This window comes from Chelonoidis abingdonii, chromosome 6 (assembly GCF_003597395.2).
Source record: "Chelonoidis abingdonii isolate Lonesome George chromosome 6, CheloAbing_2.0, whole genome shotgun sequence".
In the NCBI taxonomy this organism is placed as follows: domain Eukaryota; kingdom Metazoa; phylum Chordata; order Testudines; family Testudinidae; genus Chelonoidis; species Chelonoidis abingdonii.
Window position 1 is genome coordinate 118,048,323 of NC_133774.1, and position 23,740 is coordinate 118,072,062.

At 39.9% G+C, this 23,740-nt stretch overlaps 1 protein-coding gene across 2 annotated transcripts in view; it reads left to right on the plus strand.

The window, feature by feature from the left end:
• IFT74 (intraflagellar transport 74) overlaps positions 1 to 23,740 on the plus strand; it is a 57,999-nt gene that overhangs the window by 24,298 nt on the left and 9,961 nt on the right. For both annotated transcript variants that reach the window (XM_032783901.2, XM_032783902.2), the window contains exons 10-15: positions 1,213 to 1,356; positions 2,101 to 2,141; positions 9,214 to 9,293; positions 14,631 to 14,684; positions 17,441 to 17,538; positions 19,882 to 20,008. In XM_032783901.2, the coding sequence (XP_032639792.1) occupies positions 1,213 to 1,356; positions 2,101 to 2,141; positions 9,214 to 9,293; positions 14,631 to 14,684; positions 17,441 to 17,538; positions 19,882 to 20,008 (544 nt within the window). The remainder of the gene's footprint in view (positions 1 to 1,212; positions 1,357 to 2,100; positions 2,142 to 9,213; positions 9,294 to 14,630; positions 14,685 to 17,440; positions 17,539 to 19,881; positions 20,009 to 23,740) is intronic.

Below are 23,740 nucleotides of genomic sequence, written 5' to 3' on the forward strand. Positions count from 1 at the left end.
AAATCAGTGGTCCCCTCCACAGTCATTTGTTTTGATCTAGTATTGGTGCTCCGCTGAAGGTCATCATGCATGGTAATTTGTCCCACTCCAATCCTTGCAGAGGCAGCATAACACTTACGTAGCATGTAGGGGCGTGCTTGTACTCTCTAGCATGAGCTACATTTTTCCCATGGTGAATATATACTGTGCTGTCACTTAAGTGTGTAGTAGGCCTGTGGCTTTCCTCCATGTTTTCCACTGCCTTCGATTTGCTCCTCAGAAAGAAAACAGAACATATTTTACCACTAGACACTCTAGCATTCAGGATAGCAAACTCATATAGTTATGGTGAAGTTTCTTTTCTAAACTCTATTTTTCAGTTACCCTTAACAGTGTCAGATGTATTCTTTTGTGACATTAGACATCAGAGAATTTCTTTTAATTTTTCTCTGAATATATACATCAGATCACTCACAAACTCTTCTCCCCAGATAGCTGAGAGGTTTGCAATTTCTCCTTATGGCTCAGTCCTCTTTAATATGTCCATGAGTGACATTACCATCCACTTTGAAAGAACTAGCCTAAATTCCATAAAAGAAGTTGTGCTACACATACACAAACCAATAGGTTTAATCCACTGAAGTTGAAGATTGCCTGCATTGGTCTCACAGAGGAACATGCACCCAAAAGTGTGGATATGATGTAGTATATATCCTCAAAAAACAACAGTTACAGTGAAGTAATTTCCTCTTGTCTTACTTTCACAGGTCAGTGGCACAGATATTTTGACAACCCCTTCAAATATTAGATCTTTTGATGTGTGCATGTGGCTTGATATTATAGTGAAAATGTCTTGATTTTGCAAGGCATTTCTGCCCCTTCCCCCATAAAGGTTCCTTAACAGAGATTATCTTCCAGCAAAGAAGGAGCAGAAATGTACTTGGTAAATTTCGAGCTCCATTAGGGTAGACCCTCATAGCAAGACATAGCCTAATAAAGAACCCAGATAGCACTGAGATGCTCAGAAACTGTGCTTAAGGGCAAGATCCTACACAGCTAGATTATATGGGTGGTCCTTTATACAGACTTCACTTTACAGTTGCCAAATAAACTTGTTTTATAAACTGTGTGAACTTTGCTAAATAAAAATACACGCACTGCAACATTTTCTTACCTACTGGAAATGTGTCTAACCAGTAAGTGTCTCTGTGTGTGTTTGTTTGTTGTACTCAGGAAATAGCACATTCCCAGGTAAAACAAGAGGCAGTGCTGCTGTATGAAAAACTTCATGGGCTCGAGGAACATCGGGATCAAATGATTGCTGAGGACAAGAGTATGGGATCTCCACAGGAAGAAAGAGAGAGATTACTGAAACAGGCAGGAAAACAAAATGATTTTATTACATCTTTTGTTTAGAAGGCTTTTTTAATTCAGTGTTTTTTAAAGAATGAAAATGTTAAAATACTGGGCTGGATTCTCTGCCTTGATTCTGGCCCTTTTTGCTCTTTGAGCAACACAAAGGGTCTGGAACTTGGATTAAGAATTATCTGGTGGGGTGGAACTCTCAGCTAATGTAAACCTGTCAGAGGCAGCTCCTGTTCTAGTCTCTTTCACACCAGTTTAGAGGGCAGGTCTGAATGGAAAGGGAGCACTCAGGGGCGGGGAAATTGAATTCATTTTCTTTAATATCTTTCTAACTCAAGACTAAAAAGTTTGGGAAAGATGAATTGTCTTATTCATTAAGGACCCGGTCTTGCAACCTTTTCCGATCTGAGTAATTCCTACTAACATAAATAGTCTGATTAATTTAAATGAAGCTGTTTGCATGCATAAGAAGTATTCATGCGAGTAAGTGTTGCAGAGCATTAAAGTTTAAAATACGTATTGGGAAAGAAGAGAAGCACTGGGAGGTAGCTGAAATGATGACACCACTAACTGATAATTCAGCAGAGCAGCCATTGTAGAAAAATGATTTCCAAGCAGATCTTTGGCAGGCTGAGCCTTCATTCCTAACATAACTGAGTGAATCATTTGGTTTTGTGCATCTTTTAGATTGTTTCTCTGTTTTTTGTCTTTGAATTTATTCCCTGTGTTGAAACGTTTGTTATTCATTTTTTATAGGTTAAAGAAGATAACCAGGAAATAGCAAGTATGGAAAGACAGTGAGTACTTATGTTATATTGCTCTTATAAGCCCCGCTCCTGCCAGTGGGTCCGCACATTATAAGAGAAGTGTCTGAGCATAAGATTAGGAGCCAAGTGTTACTTTTCATTCTCACACAAACTTCCTCTGTGAAGTTGAGCAAGTCATTTATCCTGTTTGTTATCCTGCCGTGAGAATTAAGTTAATATTTATAAATTATAGATGTGTTGCTTGTAGCTGTTATTATTAATAATCTACAGCAAAATTTAAGTAAATTAAGTTGCTAAAGCATTCTATGCGTATTATGCTTATACTCACTAAAGCTACTGTATTTGAGGATCTCTTGGTGTTCACTTTAGAAACTCAGCTGTTTTTAAAAAACGTCTCTGAGTTTAAATTTAGCTAGCAGTCTCAACCTGGAGATCTTTTTAAAAATTGTTTAAAATTATTTTTAAAAAGTTTAAAATATTTGACTGGTTTGCTGCTGTGTTGATATGTGCTGTATAAATCAAAGGTCCATGAGATATAAAATAATAATTTATATGCTTGCTTCCATAATTTAAAACTAATATCATAACTTGTTTGAATACAAATATTTATTGATACAATTAAGCCCTAAAACACAAGTTAAATATTGTCTAATCCATATTTACCCAGTAGGTAAACTGTTTAAAGTAGGGCTGTCAAACGATTAAAAAAATCAATCGTGATTAATAGTGCGATTAATCGCATAGTTAAACAATAATAGAATACCATTTATTTAACTATTTTTGGCTGTTTTCTACATTTTTCAAATATACTGATTTCAATTACAACACAGAATACCAAGTGTACAGTGCTTACTTTGTATTTATTTTTGATTACAAGTATTTGCACTGTAAAAAACCAAAAGAAATAGTATTTTTCAATTCACCTAATACAAGTACTGTAGTGCAATCTCTTTATCATGAAAGTTGAACTTACAAGTGTAGAATTACATACAAAAAAACCTGCACTCAAAAATAAAACAATCTAAAATTTTAGAGCCTACAAGTCCTACTTCTTGTTCAGCCAATTGCTCAGACAAACAAGTTTGTTTGCATTTGCAGGAGTTAATGCTGCCCACTTCTTGCTTACAATGTCACCTGAAAGTGAGAACAGGCATTCACATGGCACTGCTATAGTGGTATCGCAAGATATTTACTTGCCAGATGTGCTAAAGATTCATATGTCCCTTCATGCCTTATCCACTATTTCAGGGGACATGTGTCCATGCTGATGATGGGTTCTGCTCGATAACAATCCAAAGCAGTGTGGACCGACGCATATTCATTTTCATTATCTGAGTCAGATGCTACCAGCAGACGGTTGATTTTCTTTTTTGGTGGTTCGGGTTCTGTAGCGTCCGCATCAGAGTGTTGCTCTTGTAAGACTTCTGAAAGCATGCTCCACACCTCATCCCTCTCAGATTTTGGAAGGCACTTCAGATTCTTAAACCTTGGGTTGAATGCTGTAGCTATCTTTAGAAATCTCACATTGGTACCTTCTTTGCGTTTTGTGAAATCTGCAGTGAAAGTATTCTTAAAATGAATAACATAGAATCATAGAACTGGAAGGGACCTCGAGAGGTCATCTAGTCCAGTCCCCTGCACTCAAGGCAGGACTGAGTATTATCTAGACCATCTCTGACAGGTGTTTGTCCAACCTGCTCTTAAAAATCCCCAATGATGGAGATTCCACAACCTCCCTAGGCAATTTATTCCAGTGCTTAACATGTGCTGGGTTATCAGCAGTCTCATCCCAGACTGTTATAACATGAAATATATGGCAGAATGCAGGTGAAACAGCAGGGGACATAGTGTTCTCCCCCAAGGAGTTCGGTCACAAATTTAATTAGCGCATTATTTTTTTAAGAAGCGTCATCAGCATGGAAGCATGTCCTCTGGAATGGTGGCCGAAGCATGAAGGGGCATATGAATGTTTAGCATATCTGGCATGTAAATACCTTGCAATGCCGGCTACTAAAGTGCCATGTGAATGTCTGTTCTCACTTTCAGGTGATCTTGTAAATAAGAAGTGGGCAGCATTATCACTTGCAAATGTAAACACACTTGTCTGTCTTAGTGATTGGCTGAACAAGAAGCAAGACTGAGTGGACTTGTAGGATTCTCTGCTTTGGTACCACGGAAGATGGCACCATGTCTGCTGGCACCAACAGCATCGACTCTTGTAGTGCCGGCGATACTGGCATCAACAGGGTCAGGGGGTCCCTGGCAGCTGCAAACATGCGTAGGAGCTCCTGATTGTAGTCCTCTGGGCTCCCGCAGAAGGTCTAACAGATTGTTCAGGAACTGCCCTTTGAAGGATTCTTGCACTTTTAGGAGCAGACACACTAAGCTCGTGGGTTAGAAGACTTGGGGGCAACATTTAAGTCCCTGGGATTGTACACTCTAGCCCTTTTCAGGAAGCACTTCATACCTCAGTAGCCCCTCCAATATTCTGCATCAGCTGTCCAACAGGAGCTGTGGAGAACAAAGACTAGAGGCTATAGGTGTAGACCACCTCCTCTTTCTACCTCCACTTCAGTGCCTGCCTCACCTAGACATCCAGGGAGTTCTAAGCAGGCATTTTGATGGGAAGCTCGAGGACAGTTCCAGGATGCCAGACCAAATTTTTCATGTGTTTGCAAACTACCTTGCCCATCTTATAGCACTATGACCTGTGGCTGTTGAGCACTGTAGAGGTGGGATATACCTTCCAATGTATTTCCTTCCCACCTTCACTCTCCATCCCTCTGCAGGGACCCCTCTCACAAAGAACTTCTGGTCCAGGAGGTTCAATCTCTTCTTCAGGTAGGAGCCATAAAGGAAGTTTCACAGAATTTAAGAAGAAAAGATTTCTACTACCGTTATTTTCTAATCCAGAAAGCCAAGGGAGATCTCAGGTCTATTTTAGGCCTGCATCAGCTCAACAACTATCTCAAGAAGATTATGTTTTGCATGCTCACCTTGGCATCCATTATTCCCTCTCTGGATCCAAGAGACTGATATGCCACCCTCGATTTAAGAGATGCCTACTTTCATGTGTCGATATACCAAGGGCACAGAAAGTTCCTCAGACTCATAGTGGAGTACTCATATTACCAGTTCATGGTGCTTCTATCTGCAGCTCCTTGGGTGTTCACAAAATGTCTGGCTGTGGTAGCAGCATTCCTCAAAAGATTAGAAGTGCAGGTCTATCCTTACCTGGATGACTGGCTAATCAAGGGCCAGTCCCAAGCTTAGGTTATATCCAGTGGAGCAAGTAAAATCCATGTCTTACCAGAATGGGGGGGCCCCCACTAGCTAAGGGAGGCATGTGACCCTCCATGTGACCCCCACCACCCCCGGGGTTCCCACGCTCTCCGCGTCCCCTCCCCACATCCATCCCATGTTTCCCAGGGTAGGCGGCTCTATCCTCCTCCTGATGCGCTGGAGACAGGGCTGGTGTGGACGAGGCTGGGGGCCGGTGGTACAGCCACCGGAGGAGCTGCCAGTGTTCTGGTGCTGCTGCACCTCCTAGCAGGGAAAGAAACAGAACTCCCAGCCCCGCCCCCTGCCCTTCCAGGCATGGAGCTGTGTCTCCATCCTTCCTTGTACTACAGCAGCAGCCCTGCCAGAGACTGAGCTGGGGGACAAGGTTGGGAGTGGTACGGCACCGGTGGAGCTGTCAGCATTCTGCTTCTTTCCCCTGCTGCCTTTCCCAGTGGGGAAAGGAGCGGAACCCCCAGCCCTCCTGCTTCTGTGTCTTCCTGGTACGCTGTCCCGGCTATAAATAGCTTGCCAATATGGCATACCGAAGCATACTGGCCTACTTGCACTGCTGGTTATGTCTAGCATTCATCTTATTCAGTCAGCCTTCAAGGCCTTAGGACTACTGATCAATGCAGATGAATCTATCCTTTGCCCATTGCAGAGGATAGGGTTTATAGGGGCTTTGTTGGAGTCTACCTAGGCCAGAGTTGACAATCCAGTCTATTTGATCTCTCATGACAGTACTCAAGATTCATCCAATCACAACAGTCCAAAACTGCATGAGACTCCTAGGGCACATGGTCTGATGCACATATGTAGTACAACATGCCAGGCTGCACTTCAGATCCCTTCAAACATGGCTGCCGCAGTGTACTCGCCAAACCGTCTGCATCTGGACACTGTGCTCATGGTACCTTCACAGGTTCTAATTTTGCTGAATTGGTGATTGAATCCTATCAACTTTTGTATGGGTGCCTCCTGCGCCCTCAACCATCAATGACTCTGGTCTCAGGACTCAGATGGCTCTAGGATGGGGAGCTCACCTGGAGCTCTGAACTCAGTCTTTGGTCCTTGACAGAGCTCACTCTTCATATAAATGTCAGTGAGATCAGGGCAATTCGTCTTGCCTGTCAGGCTTTTCTACCTCATATCAGGGGAAGAAACCTGCTTGTCCTTCTGAACAACATTGCAGCAGTGTTTTACCTGAACAGATAAGGAGGAGCTCAGTCGTCCCTCCTATGTCAGGAAGCAGTTCACCTACTGGTATTTTGCATAATCCATCCAATCAACTTCAAGGCCACGTGTCTTCCAGGCGTGTAGAATAAGCCAAAAGATCTCCTGAGCAAGTCTTTCTCCAGTCGTCATGAATGGTTTCTTCACTCGACGTAGCCAGAGGCACTTTCCACGAGTAGGGGACTCCCCAAATAGACCTATTTGCAGACAGCAGAAAATGTCACCAATTCTGCACCCTACAAAGCCACAGTCCAGGTTCCATTACAGACACCTTCCTGCTACCCTGTATGCGAAAGCTTTCTTATGCTTTTCCCCCAATCCCACTCCTACACAGAGTGCCACTAAAGAGCAAGCAGAGTCACACATGGATTATATTACTAGCTCCAGCATGGCCCCACCAACCCTGGTTCTCCACTCTACTGGACCTTTCAGTGGCAACTCCAGTCTTGCTCCCATTGCGCCAGATTTGGTCTCTCAGGACCACAGTTGGCTGCTTCTCCCAAACCTGTGAACCCTTTTTTTAAAAGCTCCATGGTTAAATCCCAAAGAGCAGGCTTGCTCGCAGCAAGTTCACCAGGTAGCAGAAAGCCCTCCACCAGAGCCACTTGTCTGTCAAAACGGAAGTGTTTCTCTATCTCGGCTTGTCAAACCAGAGTTTCATCGATTCATTCATTCATCCACCAAATACTTGCCTGTCTCCTGCACCTGAAACAGCAAGACTTAGCAATTTCCTCTGTTCACCTGGCAGCAATATCAGCTTTCCACCCTCATGTGGATAACTGTTCTGTTTTTTTCTAATGACATGACAATTAGATTCCTTAAAGGCTTGGAAAGATTGTACTCTCAACTAAGGGAGCCCATTTCCTCTTGGGAAGTGAACTTAGTTTTGGCTAAATTTATGAGACTACCATTTGAGCCTCTTCCTACAGGTTATACGTGCTGCTTATACTACACCTTTCCTGGAAATTGATCTTCCTAATTGCTATCACTTCTGCCACATGCGTCTCCAATCTGCACACCCTCACATCCAAACCACCATACACAGTCTTCTTTAAAGATAAGGTGTACTTACGCCCTCATCTGAGGTTTTTGTCTAAAGTAGTTTCAAATTTTCATATCAGTCAATTTACTTGCCCGCATTTTAGAGCGAACCACATGCAAATAGGAATGAGCAATGGCTACACACATTAGACAAGCACTGGCATTCTACATAGACAGGACCAAACCATTCTGGCAATCCACTTAACTGTTCATGGCCATAGCGGGCAGAATGAAAGGTCTTTCGATCTCCGCTTAGAGAATTTGATCTTGAATAACTTCTTGTGTCTGCACGTGTTATGATCTGGCAGGCATCTTTCCTCCAGACAAGCTGACTGCCCCCTCTGCAAGATTGCAAATATCCTCAACAACATTCCTGTTGCATATGCCTATCTTGGACATTTGGATAGCACCAGTCTGGTCATTGATACACACTTTCTTCTCCCCTTCTCTACCATCACTCAGTATTCAAAAGATGAAGCCAAATTTGATCGCTTTATATTGTCTGTGCATACATAAACTCTGATCCGTCTGCCTACTTAACTGCTTGGGAATCACTAACAGCAGAATGCACATGTGCAATCACATGAAGAAGAAAAAATGGTTACTAACCTTTCATAATTATTGTTCTTCAAGATGTGTTGCACATGTCCTTTCCACGACCCACCCTTCTACCACTCTGCACTGGAGTTTCTGGATGGAAGGAACCGAGGGGCTCAAGGTCAGCTGGGCCCATCAGCAGAGGGTGCTCAAGCCATTTCGGCAGGTACCACTGAGGGAAAAAGTTTCTGGCGACTCTGCATGGGGTATGCACACACTAAGAGTGGAAAGGGAAAGGACATGTGCAAGACATCTCAAAGAACAACAGTTATGAGAGGTTAGTAATCCTTTTTTCTTTAAATCTCCTAGAAACTACGGTGTACAATCTTATTTAAATATTCACAGTCACGGGCATTTTGTGGATTTCTTTTTAAATGGAGTAACCAACATTTGATTGGCTAATAAGTTGGTTAAACAGAATTCTTGGTAACTAAGAAAAATGATAATTGATAAAGAATTATAGCTGAAGATTTACAGAAGAATTTCTGAATGTAATGTAATTATGTAATCCATTGGATTATAGTCTACAGTGTTTTACATTTCTTAATTAGTATTGTCATGCAGAGAATTTTATTTAAATAAAAATCACTATTTCCTGCTGTTATGCCTTTTCTTGTCTCTCGGTAAAGCTGTGTAACAGCCAACAGAGGGACCCATATAGTAACACAAAACTAAACAAGAACTGAATCATTGTAGTGATTATGTTTGTTTCACAAGGACAAAAGGGTTTTAGTCCAAAACGAGGCAGAAACAATGTGTTTAGTACATTGAGAGACCATGGTGAGGGGTGCCATCCAAATGCTTGTTATAATGACAGTAGCCTTACTATTCCATTATTATTTGTATTAGTAATACATTCTGTTTACTATTTTTATTCTGATCCTTCTCTTCATAGTGCCTCTTAAAAGCTAACCATTTAATAGCTGCAGATTTTATCATTTATTATTAGGCTGACAGAAATAAAAGAAAAAATCAACCATTTTAATGATGCCGTTCGACGACTTGACATGGATCTGGAGGAGCACCAAGGTACTAGCACCAAATTCAGAATAGAATCTAAAGAGCCAAATTTACAGAAGTTGCTTTTAAGTTTGCATGTGGTTTGCAGTTTGCAATTTGGGGTGTCCTAAAACTCTGATTTGCATCTGCAACTATCTTTTGTGTGGTCTGATCTGGAAGGGCACAAACTTCGGTTTGTAGATATCCAAAATGGTGAGTTCCTTAAATTGGCTTGAGGCCAGAAGTGTGGTTCTGGTCAGTTAAATAACTGTATAAAAGTAGCACTTCATGCACCAGTCCGTTTCTGTGTTGCCCCTATCATATCTGCATGGCTTCTTGAGGAAAAACAAGCCTTTATTACTGGCACCACTGTAAAAGTCGTATATTACCAGAAAAACAAAATACTGTATTTTTTTGTAGTCTTTGATCTCTGAAATATTGTCAGTTACTTTGGATTTTGTAATGTTTATTGCTTGCAATGAACAATGTATAATGTGAAACATGAAAATGGAACTGAATTCTTCCTTTGAAGTGTCAGATGTTTCAGCCCTGGCCAAGGAGCAGAATAACAACTTGATTGACCAATGCTTTGATAAAGTATGTTGGATCATACATTTTCTGTCCCTTATAGTCTACACGGTAGCTCATTCCCTGTTCCATAGCAACTGGAGGCAGTTTGACTTTGAGCTAACAGTGGTCCATCTCTGAATCAGCTATGGTAGGGTGGTTCATCTCTGAGTGATTGCTTATTGGCAGGCGCTTAATGGTAGTGGGCTTAATGAGTTACTAAGCTCACTGCAGCTTAAAAAGGGTCTTTCTTGCCTGACTTAGAAAGAGTCCTACTCTAGCTTTGGAAGACTTAGTGTAGGACTGAAATCTGGCTTAGTCAGAGGCCTGTTCCATTTATGAGAGATTAAATTTAGCCAGGGAGTCTTTCAAGGCTTGTGTAGCTTAGTCCAACTGGGGAAGCTTAGTTTGGGGAGATGCCCATACCAGCCCTGGCAAAATTCTGTTCACTCTGGAAACTCAGCCCAGATAAAGGCTCGTTCTAATTCTGGTGGCTCTTACTTTGACTGGGAACTGCATTATTATGATGATACTGCAGGAGTCTCTGTAACAGAAGTTATTTTGCTTCCTATGAGACCTTTAAATTAAAATATGTGTGTATGTGTAAATAAATACAATATTTTTAACTCTCCTGAGTATTTTTTCCTCTTGAGAGGAGGCTCAGCACACAATCTGACCTCTAGTTTCTTCAAAATGACAATAATTATACTGATATTGAGCCTAGCAAACAATTGCATAATACTTGCTGTTTCTCTTCTCCATCTCTTGGATGACATTTTGTTTCTTATTACTGAAATGTAACATTTTCGTTGTTTCCCAGAGAAATAGCTTGTTATTGAAAACATTTATTTATTAATTCCCCTTTTCCAGATAGCAGTAAGAGCTTTACTATTTTACTTTTATTTTTCTTTTCATTTGGTTTCCAACACTGTTATCTTTGTATCCTTGGATGAGTGTAGAAGGTAAGAAGCGAATTGCTTCTTAGTTTATAATTTACCAACAACTGCATAGCAACCAGTCCTTTTCTTGCTGGTCCCCCATTGCACTTGCTCTGCTGCCATCATCTGTTTTGTAAAGGCCTTTGTTTGAAAGAAGTGTATGAAGTACATTTAGTAGAACTGCTGATACCCTGATACCCGGAATGGTCAGCAGAAGATAAGTATTACATGCTGAATGAGACTACCTTATATATTTATCTGATAGCCGATAATGTTTCCTACAATCTCTATTGAATCAGAAGTGTATTGGGCACTGACATTGTTCATGCACTGTGGGGACAGAGCCCACCTGCTCTAAATTGTCATAGCTCCATGGAGCGACAACAGTTTACACCAGCTGAGACTCTGCCCCTGAAAATTTATTTACCATATTTTTTCCCTCATCAGCTTTTTGTCTGTTTAAAACATCATTGCATGACCACTGTATTTTTGACCGGGAAAGTAGTGAGTACATAACTTGTCCTCACAATCTGTACTTAACCTGGTCCTTGTCTGTAAGTTATACTCATTTGAAACTTTTGTCACCCAGACTTTTACAAGGTAGACTAGAGGCTGATAGCACTTGAAGTTAAGCACATGCATATGTGCTTTGCTGAATACGCATGAATTTATGCATGTGCTTAAATTCTTTGGTGAATCAGGGCCAAATTTCTAATCATTGCTAACAGGAACAGCAGCTGGATAGCACAAAAAGAAATTTCGGAAACAGTAGCTGAAATAGTCATTCTCTCTCATTGTGCTCTGGACTGCTGCTGACTTCTCCTGCCCATTTCTTGTGTGAATGTTGAAAGCCAAGGTCCTTCTTGTAAAAGCCTCTTATTAGAGGCTTTTAGTGGGACCAACAGTGGATTTGAAAAGTAAAGCAGTGTTGTCCAGAGGTGGGTGGGAGAATTGCTCAGTAGTGAATTAGAGCACTTGGCAAACTGATTCAAACACAATAGGAAGAAATTAGGGCAAATAATAATATTAATGGTTAGGATGTAATTTTTTCAATGTACTTCTGTTCTTGGAGCTCAGTACACAAGCTATCAGTGCAACTGGGACTATGTTAACTTGTATTTGGCCCCAAATTTAAATTTTGTAAAATAAGCTTTTTATAAAGCCTCAGTTCAATAGCAACATTTCAAAAAATGAAAATGTCAAGTGAAAACAGTTCATTTTATACAACTAACAATTCCTTTGCAGCATTTGAAATCCAAATATGTCACCGCTAAAAAATGAAAGTAAAAGTGACTGTTATAAACAATGGTAAAACTAACTTCATTGATTTTTATTGTCCAAGTAGCAAAGCAAGTAATTAGGATTTTTTAAATTTTTACTTTTTATAATAGTATAGGTTAAAAAAAAAAAGTCCACTTACAATATGTGACTTGTAAGTTGGTAGTGACATTTAAGTGACCAGTCACAAGCTCCTAATAAATCAGATTTCTGGAATGTAGTCTGCAAATGAAGTTTAAAGTATGTTATTGGTAAAATAATTCAAACCTTTGAGCTAAACTTATTTATACACTATGTCAAGTATCAGAGGGGTAGCCGTGTTAGTCTGGATCTGTAAAAGCAGCAAAGAGTCCTGTGGCATCTTATAGACTAACAGACCTATTGGATCATGAGCTTTTGTGAATACCCACTGCATCACGAAAGCTCATGCTCATGCTCATGCTCCAATACATAGTCTATAAGGTGCCACAGGACTCTTTGCTGCTTTTATACACTATGGACATTTTAAAACTAGTGCTATAATTCTTTAAGCTCTTTTAGATTGCTTACAGTGAGCCTTAATATGGTAACCATGTAGAATGATGCAGTTTCTGTAAGTGGAATGGACTTCATGTTGCTAATTTACCCTGTATCATGAAAGGGAGAGTCAGCAAGAAACAAGGCCACAGCTGCAAGAAAACTCAAGCAAAATCACTGTCCCTCAGAGGCCACTGGTTGTGCTTATTGTTTATATGCAGTAGATAAAAAAGAAAGCAGAGAGGATGTAGATGTATAAGACTTGGGGGAAAATGTGCTTGCTCAGTTAAATCTATATCCAGCTTTTCCTTTCCTTCTGTGCTTTTTAAATGCTCCGACATATGTTGAAATGAGTGATAAAACTGAATTTCAAACTGGGCACTTATTAAGTTAAGGCTGCCACAACATAATGAACTTGCCCCATCTTCTTGAAATTGTGCAGCATATATAGTAAGAGTCTGCCCCTGTTCTGAGACTCCTTAATTGAAGACTTCTTGTAACCCAGTATTTAGGTACAAAGGTGGCTTGAGGTAAGGCCATCATGGTATATGTACTGTTACTGTCACTGTTAAAAACATTCTAACGGTCTTATCTTAGCATTATTTTAAACAAATTTTCTTTACATTTTGTTCCCATGCTGAAGTGAATTGTGTTACCTAAACCCTGCTCACATTGGACTAAATTATGGCTTGCCACAAGCCCTGAATGAAGGGAAGCGCATAGCTGGACTACTTTAAGAGCAGACTAGTAACTAGACTGTGATTCAGAGTCACAATCTGATCTCCAATTTCCCCTTCCTCCAGCAGGGTGAATAATCTGCACCAGCCCTAAACTCTGCTGTTGTTGTTATTATTTATTTGAATTATTGCCAGCACAGCTATTGTGGCTGGGACACTGAGTATGGAGCCAAAGCTCCCCACTAATTGCTTGTTTACTCAGCCTACTTGAGCAAGAGAAGTCAGCCCCGTAAAAGCTGCTTTCCCGCCCTCTGTGTGGCTACTTGCAATATGAGTAGTGAATGCAAGGAGTGCTTTCTTGCACCCCTGCACAGGTAAACAGTGAAAGTTACAATATGATGCAAATGATTTAAATAAGAGGTGTACACAATGAATTTGACCCTCTGAATAAACATTTATATAGTCTAGAGCGTGTTTAAAATATTTTAAAAAAATAAAGTTTAATTAATGTACACAAATTTGTCAGGAAGGGAACATTTCCTGACTTACGCATTCAAATTCTCAGCTTAATCTTGTCTTAACATAGCTTTCCCAACCACCACCAGTAAATTGCTACACTGTAGAAATCTAAATGTATATACTATGCTTTCTACTGGATATTCATTTTTTTGTCTGTGACTAATGCAGTTGAAAGCCAAATTAGGGATGAAGCAGAACCATGAGTTAGTTATTTAAGACCATCCTAATGCGTGACAATATAGATGGTGTGGGGGTTTTTGTTTTATCTTACTTTATTGAAGATTGCTAACTTATTAATATCCAAAAAGCACATCCCAAAGTAATATTGACTGCTGAAAGCCGGAGAAACTGGCATCACTTCCCAAATCTTAAAAAGAAGTGCAGAATGACTTAGTTTGTCAGTCGACATGGCCCAATTGCACAAATGTGATTTTTCCAACACTAGAAAGTGAAACAGACTAATATTCTAAAAGGTATTGGCCCTTAGTTAAAAAAAAATCTGCCAACTAATACAATTTTAAAAAAATATTTGGGGCACTGTCAAATTCTGAGGCATGTGACCTCTATCCTACTATATATATTTTTAAAAAACCCTGAATATTACACTGATGATGTATTGTTATGCTGATTCCCTTTTTTTGAAATGTGTATAATATGCTGTTGATTGACAATGATTATGGTGAGACATGTAAATAACATACAGTCCAATCCTTTTGTGCTTAAGTATGCTGAATTCATGTTTTAGATAATTGAAGTTTTGCCTACCTAATCCTGCTACAGGATTGAGTTAATAAAAAAAGACCTATAAAAACACAATGTAGAGTTCGGAGCATTGATGTTTTGGAGTTAAATCAATGTTACATCTCTTGTAGGGGAGAAAAATTTGAAATACAAGGAGCTGAAGAAGAGAGAGGAAAGCATGGACAGTAAGTTGTTTAATACAGATTAGACTCCTGGACTGCCAAAGCACAAAGCTTTTTAGATTGTCAAAGCACAATTTATTTGAACCCCAAAACTGTTGACCTGCTGACCACTTGTCTTAAGACCCTGTTACCTGATTCAGAGATGCCTCACACAAGGTAACTGATACTGCACATTTACAGATGGTTGGAGCACTTTTCCTGGCTCATCATCTGGCATTTAAGATTTCAGGAACACGTTTTTACGAGGTAAAAGCTAGAATAAAAAAGAATTTTTAAAAATATGCTAAAATGAAAATTAAATGAAAATGTCATGGAGTGCCCACTGGTGGTCTGAATAGGAGCAAAACTTTGAAGTTGTTCTGAGAATAAGAAACTACAACTTCAGTACATTTTTACTTATTTGTCTAAAATGAGTATCACTAAAGCTTTCTGACTTTCCAATGAGGTCTCATGACATAGAAGCCTCAGCAGAGGCAAAGTGAGGGTGCAAAACATTTAGGGCAAAAATATATTTTAAAAGGTATCACATTGTTAGAATGTTTATAGAGTGTTATAAATATATACAGCTCTTTATAAAGCCGAACCAGGAATTTACAAGAGCTTACCAGCAGATTTAGACACGTGCTGTGTAGAAAACTAGTTTGCATGAAAGAAGGCACTGTTGGTGAGATTGGTATATATAGACTTTGCCAAAAGAAAAAATTGTTTAAGGAGCGTTTGGAATGAGAAGAGCGAGAGTACGCGGTACACAGGAAAAGTAGAATACAGCAGATTAGATTCTTTAACTTTTAGGAGAAAGCACTGTCCGTTAGATTGAAAAAGTGGTCATCTTGTGAATCACTGTTAGGTTTGGGGTAGTAATTCTCTAAATCCACAACTTGAGTCAAAATGTTGTAAAATATTTATATCATACGTGCATGGACAGCCATTGATGCCTTGGATTTTGTTCCTTTAGAGAATTAGTATGGAAAAGGTTTACTGTATACATCTTTGTGTTGTATTGATCTCTAGGAACCCATTTAAAATGTTTCTTTCTAAAGGTAAGTTTTTCATAATTCCCATTTTTCCATTCCCTCTGCCTTGAACCAACTCAATATTTTATAAGTTTCAACTTTCTTTTTAAAATTGTGGAGAGAAAATATTTGTGAGGATTTTGTGGGGCAGAAACGATTCCTGTCTGATATCCTGAATGACATTTACACATCTTCTTTGGAAACAAATTTGTAGCTCTAAATCTAGTAATACTTTAGTCTTCTTTTCTCTGATATGTAACATGCCTGGACACACATGCTTATAAGTCTGAGCAGAGTCCAGGCACTGTCTCTGGGTTTCTAGGCACACTTGCAGGTTTCAGATTCCCTTTCTGACACCCCCTTCTGACGGTTGAGGCCCCCTCCTCCAGCTGCCTAAGCCATGAAACTGTCAGCTTCCCAAGATTCCTCTGTTGCTTAAGCACACACTTCTGCAGAGCTCCAAACTTGCAAATGTTCTGAGCTATGTTTTACCTCTTCAGGGACCAGTGATAGTTCAAGCAAATGAACGCAGGCTTTGCAAAGGGATCCAACATAATTACTCTTTACTTCAGACAGCCCAAAAATCAGTGAAACAGCTATACTCCATTCCCTGCCTCAGTTTCCTCACCTCTCTTGAGCATTCTTTGGGATTTTTTCAGAGTCCTCTAGGATGTCACAGGTTCCCCTCTTGCAGCTTGCGGCTTCTCCTTCAAAATATGAAGTCTGTCTAGCTGACCCCTGCAGTCACTATCCTTTATCTCCAAATCCTGTCTGGATCACAGTGGGAAAAGGTCCCCTCTGCTACAAAAGCATCCCTCTTTGTTCCTCTCTTCTGCCTCAAGCTTCCTTTGTCTATCTGATCGACTCAATCTCTGTATTAAATTAAATTTGATGGGAAAGGCATAAGAGAGGCACAGACGGGGCTTGAGGAGGGATACAACATGGTCTGAGCAGTGGGCAAGGAAGAATTTTGCTCCTGTGTTCTGAAATACCTGTAGGGGAGTTAAATGACAATTGAGGAGACTTAGAGTACTGAAAGCCTTTTCTATTTGTCTCTCCTTAAAGATTTTCTAGTGAGCTTTCACTGCATTGTCTAAGTGCTAGACTTGTGATATGTTGAATATAAAGCTAATGAGTTTGGTTTGCAGAAATAGTTTTAGATGAATAGTAAATAGTAAAATGGAGACTCTCTAAAGTTATTTGCATTGTCTCAGTCTCCACCCTTCTGTTGTTCCTCTTTAATTTTATAGACTGTTAGCCAGAAGCATACATCTTGAGTGAACAATTGTACAAATACCAAAAATGCCAAAAACATACATCGATATGACATCATTCTAAAAAAATGGAACTGGAAAACTGGGGGGAATCTCTTCCACTTAACTCAGCAAAGAAATGTCTTAAATAAGCAAGCTGTAATTGATTTTATTTTTAAAATGTGATTATTTCTCACTTGTTCTCATCTTTAAAATTTTAACAAAATGGTAAATAGTAAAATACAGATTAAATAAATAAAACTGCAAAGCTTCTCAGACCCCAGAATTTATTAAGCATGAAATTACTTGATAAGAGTATTTTATTTAAATTGAAGTATATTTAAATCTTAGGTGTTATAAGATACAATTTTGTAAAATTAACGTGAGGTATTTTTATATTTGCTGTTGAATTCAGAGTAAGTACAGTCATAATGGAGAACCCAAAATGTTAATGTAAACAACAGCCTCCCTTATCTTGTTTTTTGTTCCGTAGACTTTCTTGAGGTTTTTGAAGAGATGAAGACCCAGGAACTGGAGCGGAAGGCACAGATAGAGGCCAACATTGTTGCACTGTTAGAGCACTCAAGTAGGGTAAGTGCCTTTCTCGGTCTCTGATAAATTAGGCAGTCATAGCCTCATGAAAGACATTGAGGAGATTAAATAGAACAGCGCTGATTAAATACTATTCAGTCTAATTATTGGTGTAATTATCTTCCAAACAATAAACTGATGCCATGTGTTATTGTAACAGAGTAAAATGTATTACTGTTGTATTCTTTGTCACGGTTTTGAGGGAAATTTTACAGTTAATAAAATCAGATGATATTTGTGACCAGAACAAAAAAAAAGTCTTTAGCGTTACTATAATCCATCAATATGAAACATGCGAGAATATGAAAACTAAGAAATTTCATTGTTTGCTAGTTTATCTAGACCAGGGGTGGGCAAACTTTTTGGCCTGAGGCCCACATCTGGGTATGAAAATTGTATGGCGGGCCATGAATGCTCATGAAATTGATGGTTGGGATGCAGGAGGGGATTGAGGGCTCTGGTTGGGGGTCCGGGCTCTGGGGTGGAGCCAGAAATGAGGAGTTCAAGGTGTGGGAGGGGGATCCAGGCTGGGGCAGGGGGGTAGGAGTGGGAGGGGTGAGAGCCTACCTGGGGGTGCAGGCTCTGGGTGGGGCTGAGGGGTGGGGGTGCAGGAGGGTGCATTGGGCTGGGACTGAGGGGTTCGGAGGGCAGGGGGGGATAAGGGCTGGGACAGGGGGCTGGGGCGCGGGAGGGGGTCAGGGTGCAGGTGCCGGGTAGCACTTACTTCAAGCAGCTCCCAGAAGCAGTGACTTGTCCCCCCTTCAGCTCCTATACAGAGGTGTGGCCAGATGGCTCTGCACACTGCCCTGTCCACAGTCGCCGCCCCCACAGCTCGGATTGACCACAGTTCCTGGCCAAAGGGAGCTTCAGGGGCAGCGTACAGAGCCTCCTGGCTGCCCCTATGTGTAGAAGCTGGAGACAGGACATGCCTCTGCTTTCGGGAGCCATGCAGAGCAGGGCAAGTCCCCGACCCTGCTCCCTGGCTGCGGCGTTGGAGCGGGGCAATCCCCGGACCCCACTCCCTGGTGGGAGCTTGGAGGCCGGATTAAAACATCTGGAGGGCCAGATGCAGCTCCCGGGCCGTAGTTTGCCCACACCTGATCCAGACCAAGTCTGAACATCATAAATGAAGGGGAGGATTCAGTCATCTCCTTTAGATTATTTTCCATATTCTAATTTATGTTATTTTTAGGAAATTTCGTCTACCTAACCTATTAAAAGTATTTCTGGAGTTCCCTTCTGTATAGTTTCTAAATTATATATGCTCCTGGTGTCCAGCTAGAATTTTCCCATTATCAATATCATACTATTTTTTTTTCCAATTCTCCCCAAAATAACTCTTCCATTTCTTTGATTTTGATTCCTTTGGCCTATTTGTAGAGGATTGTCATAGGCATCTTTTAGCCCAGTATTATTTTGAATAAATAGTGATTTACCAGCTCCTTGATACTGTTCTTCAGCATGATGTCCCATAACTTCAAATTATTTTACTAGGAAGGTTGCTTAAGTGTTGCAGTGCTGCAAGTCCCATGACACAGGGGAATGAAATTTTCCTTGTTAAGACCCTACTTGAATCACAGGATGATCTTCAAATAATTGTGACTGGAAAATAGCAGAAAAGTAATAATTGACCTTTATTAATAGCCATTATTTGGAAAAGCAAAGTAAAGCTATTTGTTTAAGAAAAATTTGCTGGAACAATATTATGTTATGCCTGCTAATTTTTTTTGATAGCCAGATATTTTGCTGCAACTGTATTACATTCCCTTAAAAAAAAGTGACCGGTACAATATAAAATTCAGAAGACTAAAAGTCCTAACACAACTGCTGTAGAAATCGAGTCAAGTTATTTTAGCCTTTTACATTTTACAGGCATTGAATGTTAGTGTGGTACTAATTGCATACTCAGAATGTACGTAAAACTGTGGACTGCACAAAGTAAGCTAATTGAAATCAAAATTGTGGGGGAAGCCTAATACTGCATGATCCACGATTTCTGCAATATCACAAATGAAGTAGGGCTTTACTTTATAGTACAATGACTCTACCACAGGTGAAGTATCTAAAGCAATGTCATTTAAACATCCCTATTTCATCCTCAGTGGTATGTCAATACATCAGTTATAAAAGGAACACAGTTCAGGTTGGCAGACCTGAAATAGAAAATTATTATATTTAAATGGTCTCAAACTATTTAAAAATATTTTGTCCAAGAGTGTTGTAAAAGAGTTAAGTCATAAGTGATGTACTAGCAGAGCGTTTTTCTTGCTTTCCGGTGAACACTCATAGCTGCAAAGATATCAAATGTTCTAATTTACTGTTCTTATTTCTGTAAATGAACAGAATGTCAATCGTATGAAACAAATCTCCTCTGTTACTAATCAAGAGCTGAAGATCATGCAGGAGGACCTCACTTTCAAATCAAATGAAATGCAAAAATCACAGAGCACTGCTAAAAATTTGAGTACAGGTGAGGCATATAATGTATGAATTTGCAAATTCCTTCCTTTTTAAAAATAAAATAACATGAGAGTCATAGAATACAGGGTTGGTGATGCTGGATACCATGTATGCTAAAACACTGTAGCTGGGGCAAGTGTGAGCTTTGGATCTGGCCCGTGGGATTGTCACCTCTGTGCCGCCATGGGCCCCACGTCGCTGCTGGAAGTGGCCAGCATCATGTTCCTGCAGCCCCTGGGGGAGGAGGGACAGAGAGCTCCATGCCGCTGCCCCCGCCTGCTGATACCTCCCCCTGCAGCTCCCATTGGTCGGGAGCGGGGAACCACGGCCAATGGACATTTCGGAGGAGGTACCCGCAGGAGAGGGTAGTACATGGAGCCCTCTGCCCCCCATCTCCCAGGGGCAGCAGGGATGTGGTGCCAGATCAGCACAGGGCTAGGGCAGGCAAGGAGCCTGCCCTGGCCCTGGTGCACACCGCTGCCACCCTGGAGCTGCTCCAGGTAAGCGGCACCGGGCCAGAGCCCACATCCTGAACCCCTCATGGCTCTCAGGCCAAAAAGTTTGCCCTCCTCTGAGCTAGGGTGTGAGGCAATGCAAACACTGAGGGATGTATCTTCTTTTGGTGCCTTTATATAATTCCTGTTAGTGCTTACACAAATGATTTATAATTCATCATTAGAAGACTATTTCTCTGACTATTAGCAATAACTGATTTTCTTGTTTACTTGATTTAGGACATATTAAGAGTGCATTTTAATACTGTGTATAGCACTTCCCATTGCATTAGTAGGACTTTGCTTTATTTATTTATTTTGATTTATTAGCAACTGACTCAAACTCTAGGCTCTTCATAAATTTTAAAATAACATGTAATAGAAAGTAGTAGAGAGCCATGCAGTGAAATAACCATGAAAATGGACCCCATAATGTTGCTTATACTTACGTTTTGTTAGTGCTTTTCTAAGGGTATGTCTATGCAGCAAAGAAAAACCTGCTGCTGGCCTTTGCTAGCCAACTCAGGCTCATGGAGATGTTTCATTGCTGTGTAGACTTCATGCTTGGGCTGGAACCTGAGCTCTGGGACCTTCAGACCCTGCAAGGGTCTTAGAGCCAGGGCTGCAGCCCAAGCACAAAAGTCTACACAGCAATGAAGCAGCCCCATGGACTCGTGGCCTGGAGCGGCAAATCGGCTGAACCTGCAGATGCGGCAGGTAAACAAACCAGCCTGGCCCACCAGGGGGCTTATCCAGGTGGGCCACGGGCCAAAGGTTGCCAATTCCTGCTCTAGCTGCTGCGTAGACATATCCCAAAGAGGATTCCTGGCAGCTATAATGTGGATGACCCAACCTTGCCTTGTAAATCATCTAGATCAAATTTTCAGGACCTGATTCTGCAAGCATGCACATTCGTAACTTAAAACACAAAAATATTCCTGTTGACGTCAGTGGGACCACTCATATGTATAAAGTTAAGACTGCACTAACGTTAGATATGTGAGTAAAAGTTTGGGAATCACGCCTATATTTTCGAAAAGCAGAGATTTTTTTTTCTTGTGGTTTAGTGATAGTGATTTCTGTTTAATTCTTTATTTCTGCTGGTTATAGTGTTGTTGTTGTCATAATCTAAACCTTTGCCAGTATCATTACTGTTTGATCAAGGTTTTCCTTGTTTGATTACTGAAAGGAAGCTGCAATAATAAATCATTATGTTTGGTGACTACCACAGCCTGTACTTGCTACCAACTTTCAAAATAGGCTTCTGTGTTGTGACTGCAAAATATGTATCTGCAAAGAAGTAATTGCTGTGCACAAAATATGATGTTAATTGCCTGTTTTCCATGTGCCTCTGGAAATTTTGTAACAAATTTATTTGCAAATACATATTTTACAGTCACAACATAGTGTCTATTTTGAAAAATTAACCCTTGCACTATAGGGCAAGATATGAAATATATTTTTCTTATGAGCATTTTAACTAAGCATATTTATTATTTTTATTTTACATTCCAGTAACACCCCAATGGTGCTAGATGTTATAGGGACATTGTATGAAAACAGTTTCTTTCTTGAAAAAGTTTAGAGTCTACAATTTAATCAAATAATTTAAACTATTTATAAAGAAAATTCCTGGAACTGGGAACCACAATAAAGGTTCCCTAATAAACATAATAGGGACTCTTCTAAAGTATAATGATTGTACAATTCCCCACCCCCCCAGTTGGAGTACCTCCCAAACCTTGAATTATAGTACAGTAATCTGCAAAATTCTTCTATTGGTGTTAAAATATGGATTTCCAGATTTTCTTGCCACCTCAAAGATATAAAAGGCCATCAGCAGAGTCCTTTTTTAAAAAAAAAACAAAAAAGGAAACTACAGAGAGTAAACAAATGTGCTGATGGCATCGTTTCCCAGAAACATTTTCCTGGGTCAAAGCAGTTTGGTCTCAGACTTTGCTACTGTGTACACACTGCCTGCTAAACTCTGCAACTTAATGGCATATCAGAAGGAACTGGGCTGCATCCTCTTCCTGTCTTTTCCCCTAGAGAAGTTTTTAGTTTTTATTTATTTATTTATATAAAAATAATGAGCATAAACTTTACCTTCTCCAAACAGCTTCTTCCTTTTTCTCTAGAAAGTGTGCTTGGATAGGAATATTCCTTAGCTGTCTACTCCAGCATTATCAGCGTACTGATATTGCATTACAGGAATCTTTTTCTAACATTTTTAGGATTTTTTGATTACTTTTATCCACCAAAAATGAATTTTAGTTGGTCTTGTTTTATTTTTAATTAAAGCAAAAATCTTACCTATGCATTTCAATTTTGAGAAAATGCAAAACTACGTCTACAGATATTTTCATCTAATTATTGTAAGCAGTTCACATTTTAAAGGTTTTTTTATCATCATTTAGTGCTAAGTATGTGATTAAGCAAGTTCCCCATCTACCTTCTCTACACCATTCATTATTTTGCATACCCTTGTCATGTCCTCTCTTATTCATCTCATCTGTAAAGTAAACAGTCCCTTACATCTCTCTTCATTTAAGACTTTATCCATGGCTTTGATTCTTCTGATTAACCATATTTGAATCCCCTCTAATTCTGTTTTATCCTTTTTGAGGTGTGGTGATCAGAATTGAACACAGTATTCCAGTGCATTATGACCTGTTCAGTTGTGACATATACCAGTTCTTATTATTCTAAGTTTTGGAATGGTTCCTCATGTATAAAGCCAGTGTCCAGGGCAAATTTGATCCTAAATTTAGTAGTATAAAAACAAGACTCTTTCAAAAATGAAAACAGAAATATTTATATAATTAAAAAATTGAATGGAAACAGTTTAAAAATAAACAGATAGGCACTTGTATGGTTTGCAACCAACATTTTGTACTAATGTGGTGGTACAGTAAAACCTGAAATTGACAAGGAAGTAAATATTAACAAAAACAGAATGGAATTACCACCCTGTAGTATCTCAGAACACCAGTGCATTTCCTTAGACTTAGACTCATTAGTCTTCAGTATCTGTAATAATTGTTTAATATCTTTTGAGAAATGGCACTGTACGTTGGGCCAAATCCTGCTTACTTTATTCTCATGAATAGTCCCATTGGTGTCAATGTGACTAAGGCAAGCAGGATTTGGCTGGTGCACTGTGTAGTGAAAAATTGGGAGTTAAATCTTTGTGCATTGGCTAATACTATCATGAAGAAAAGTTACTGTTGCTTATAACATTTGTTCCC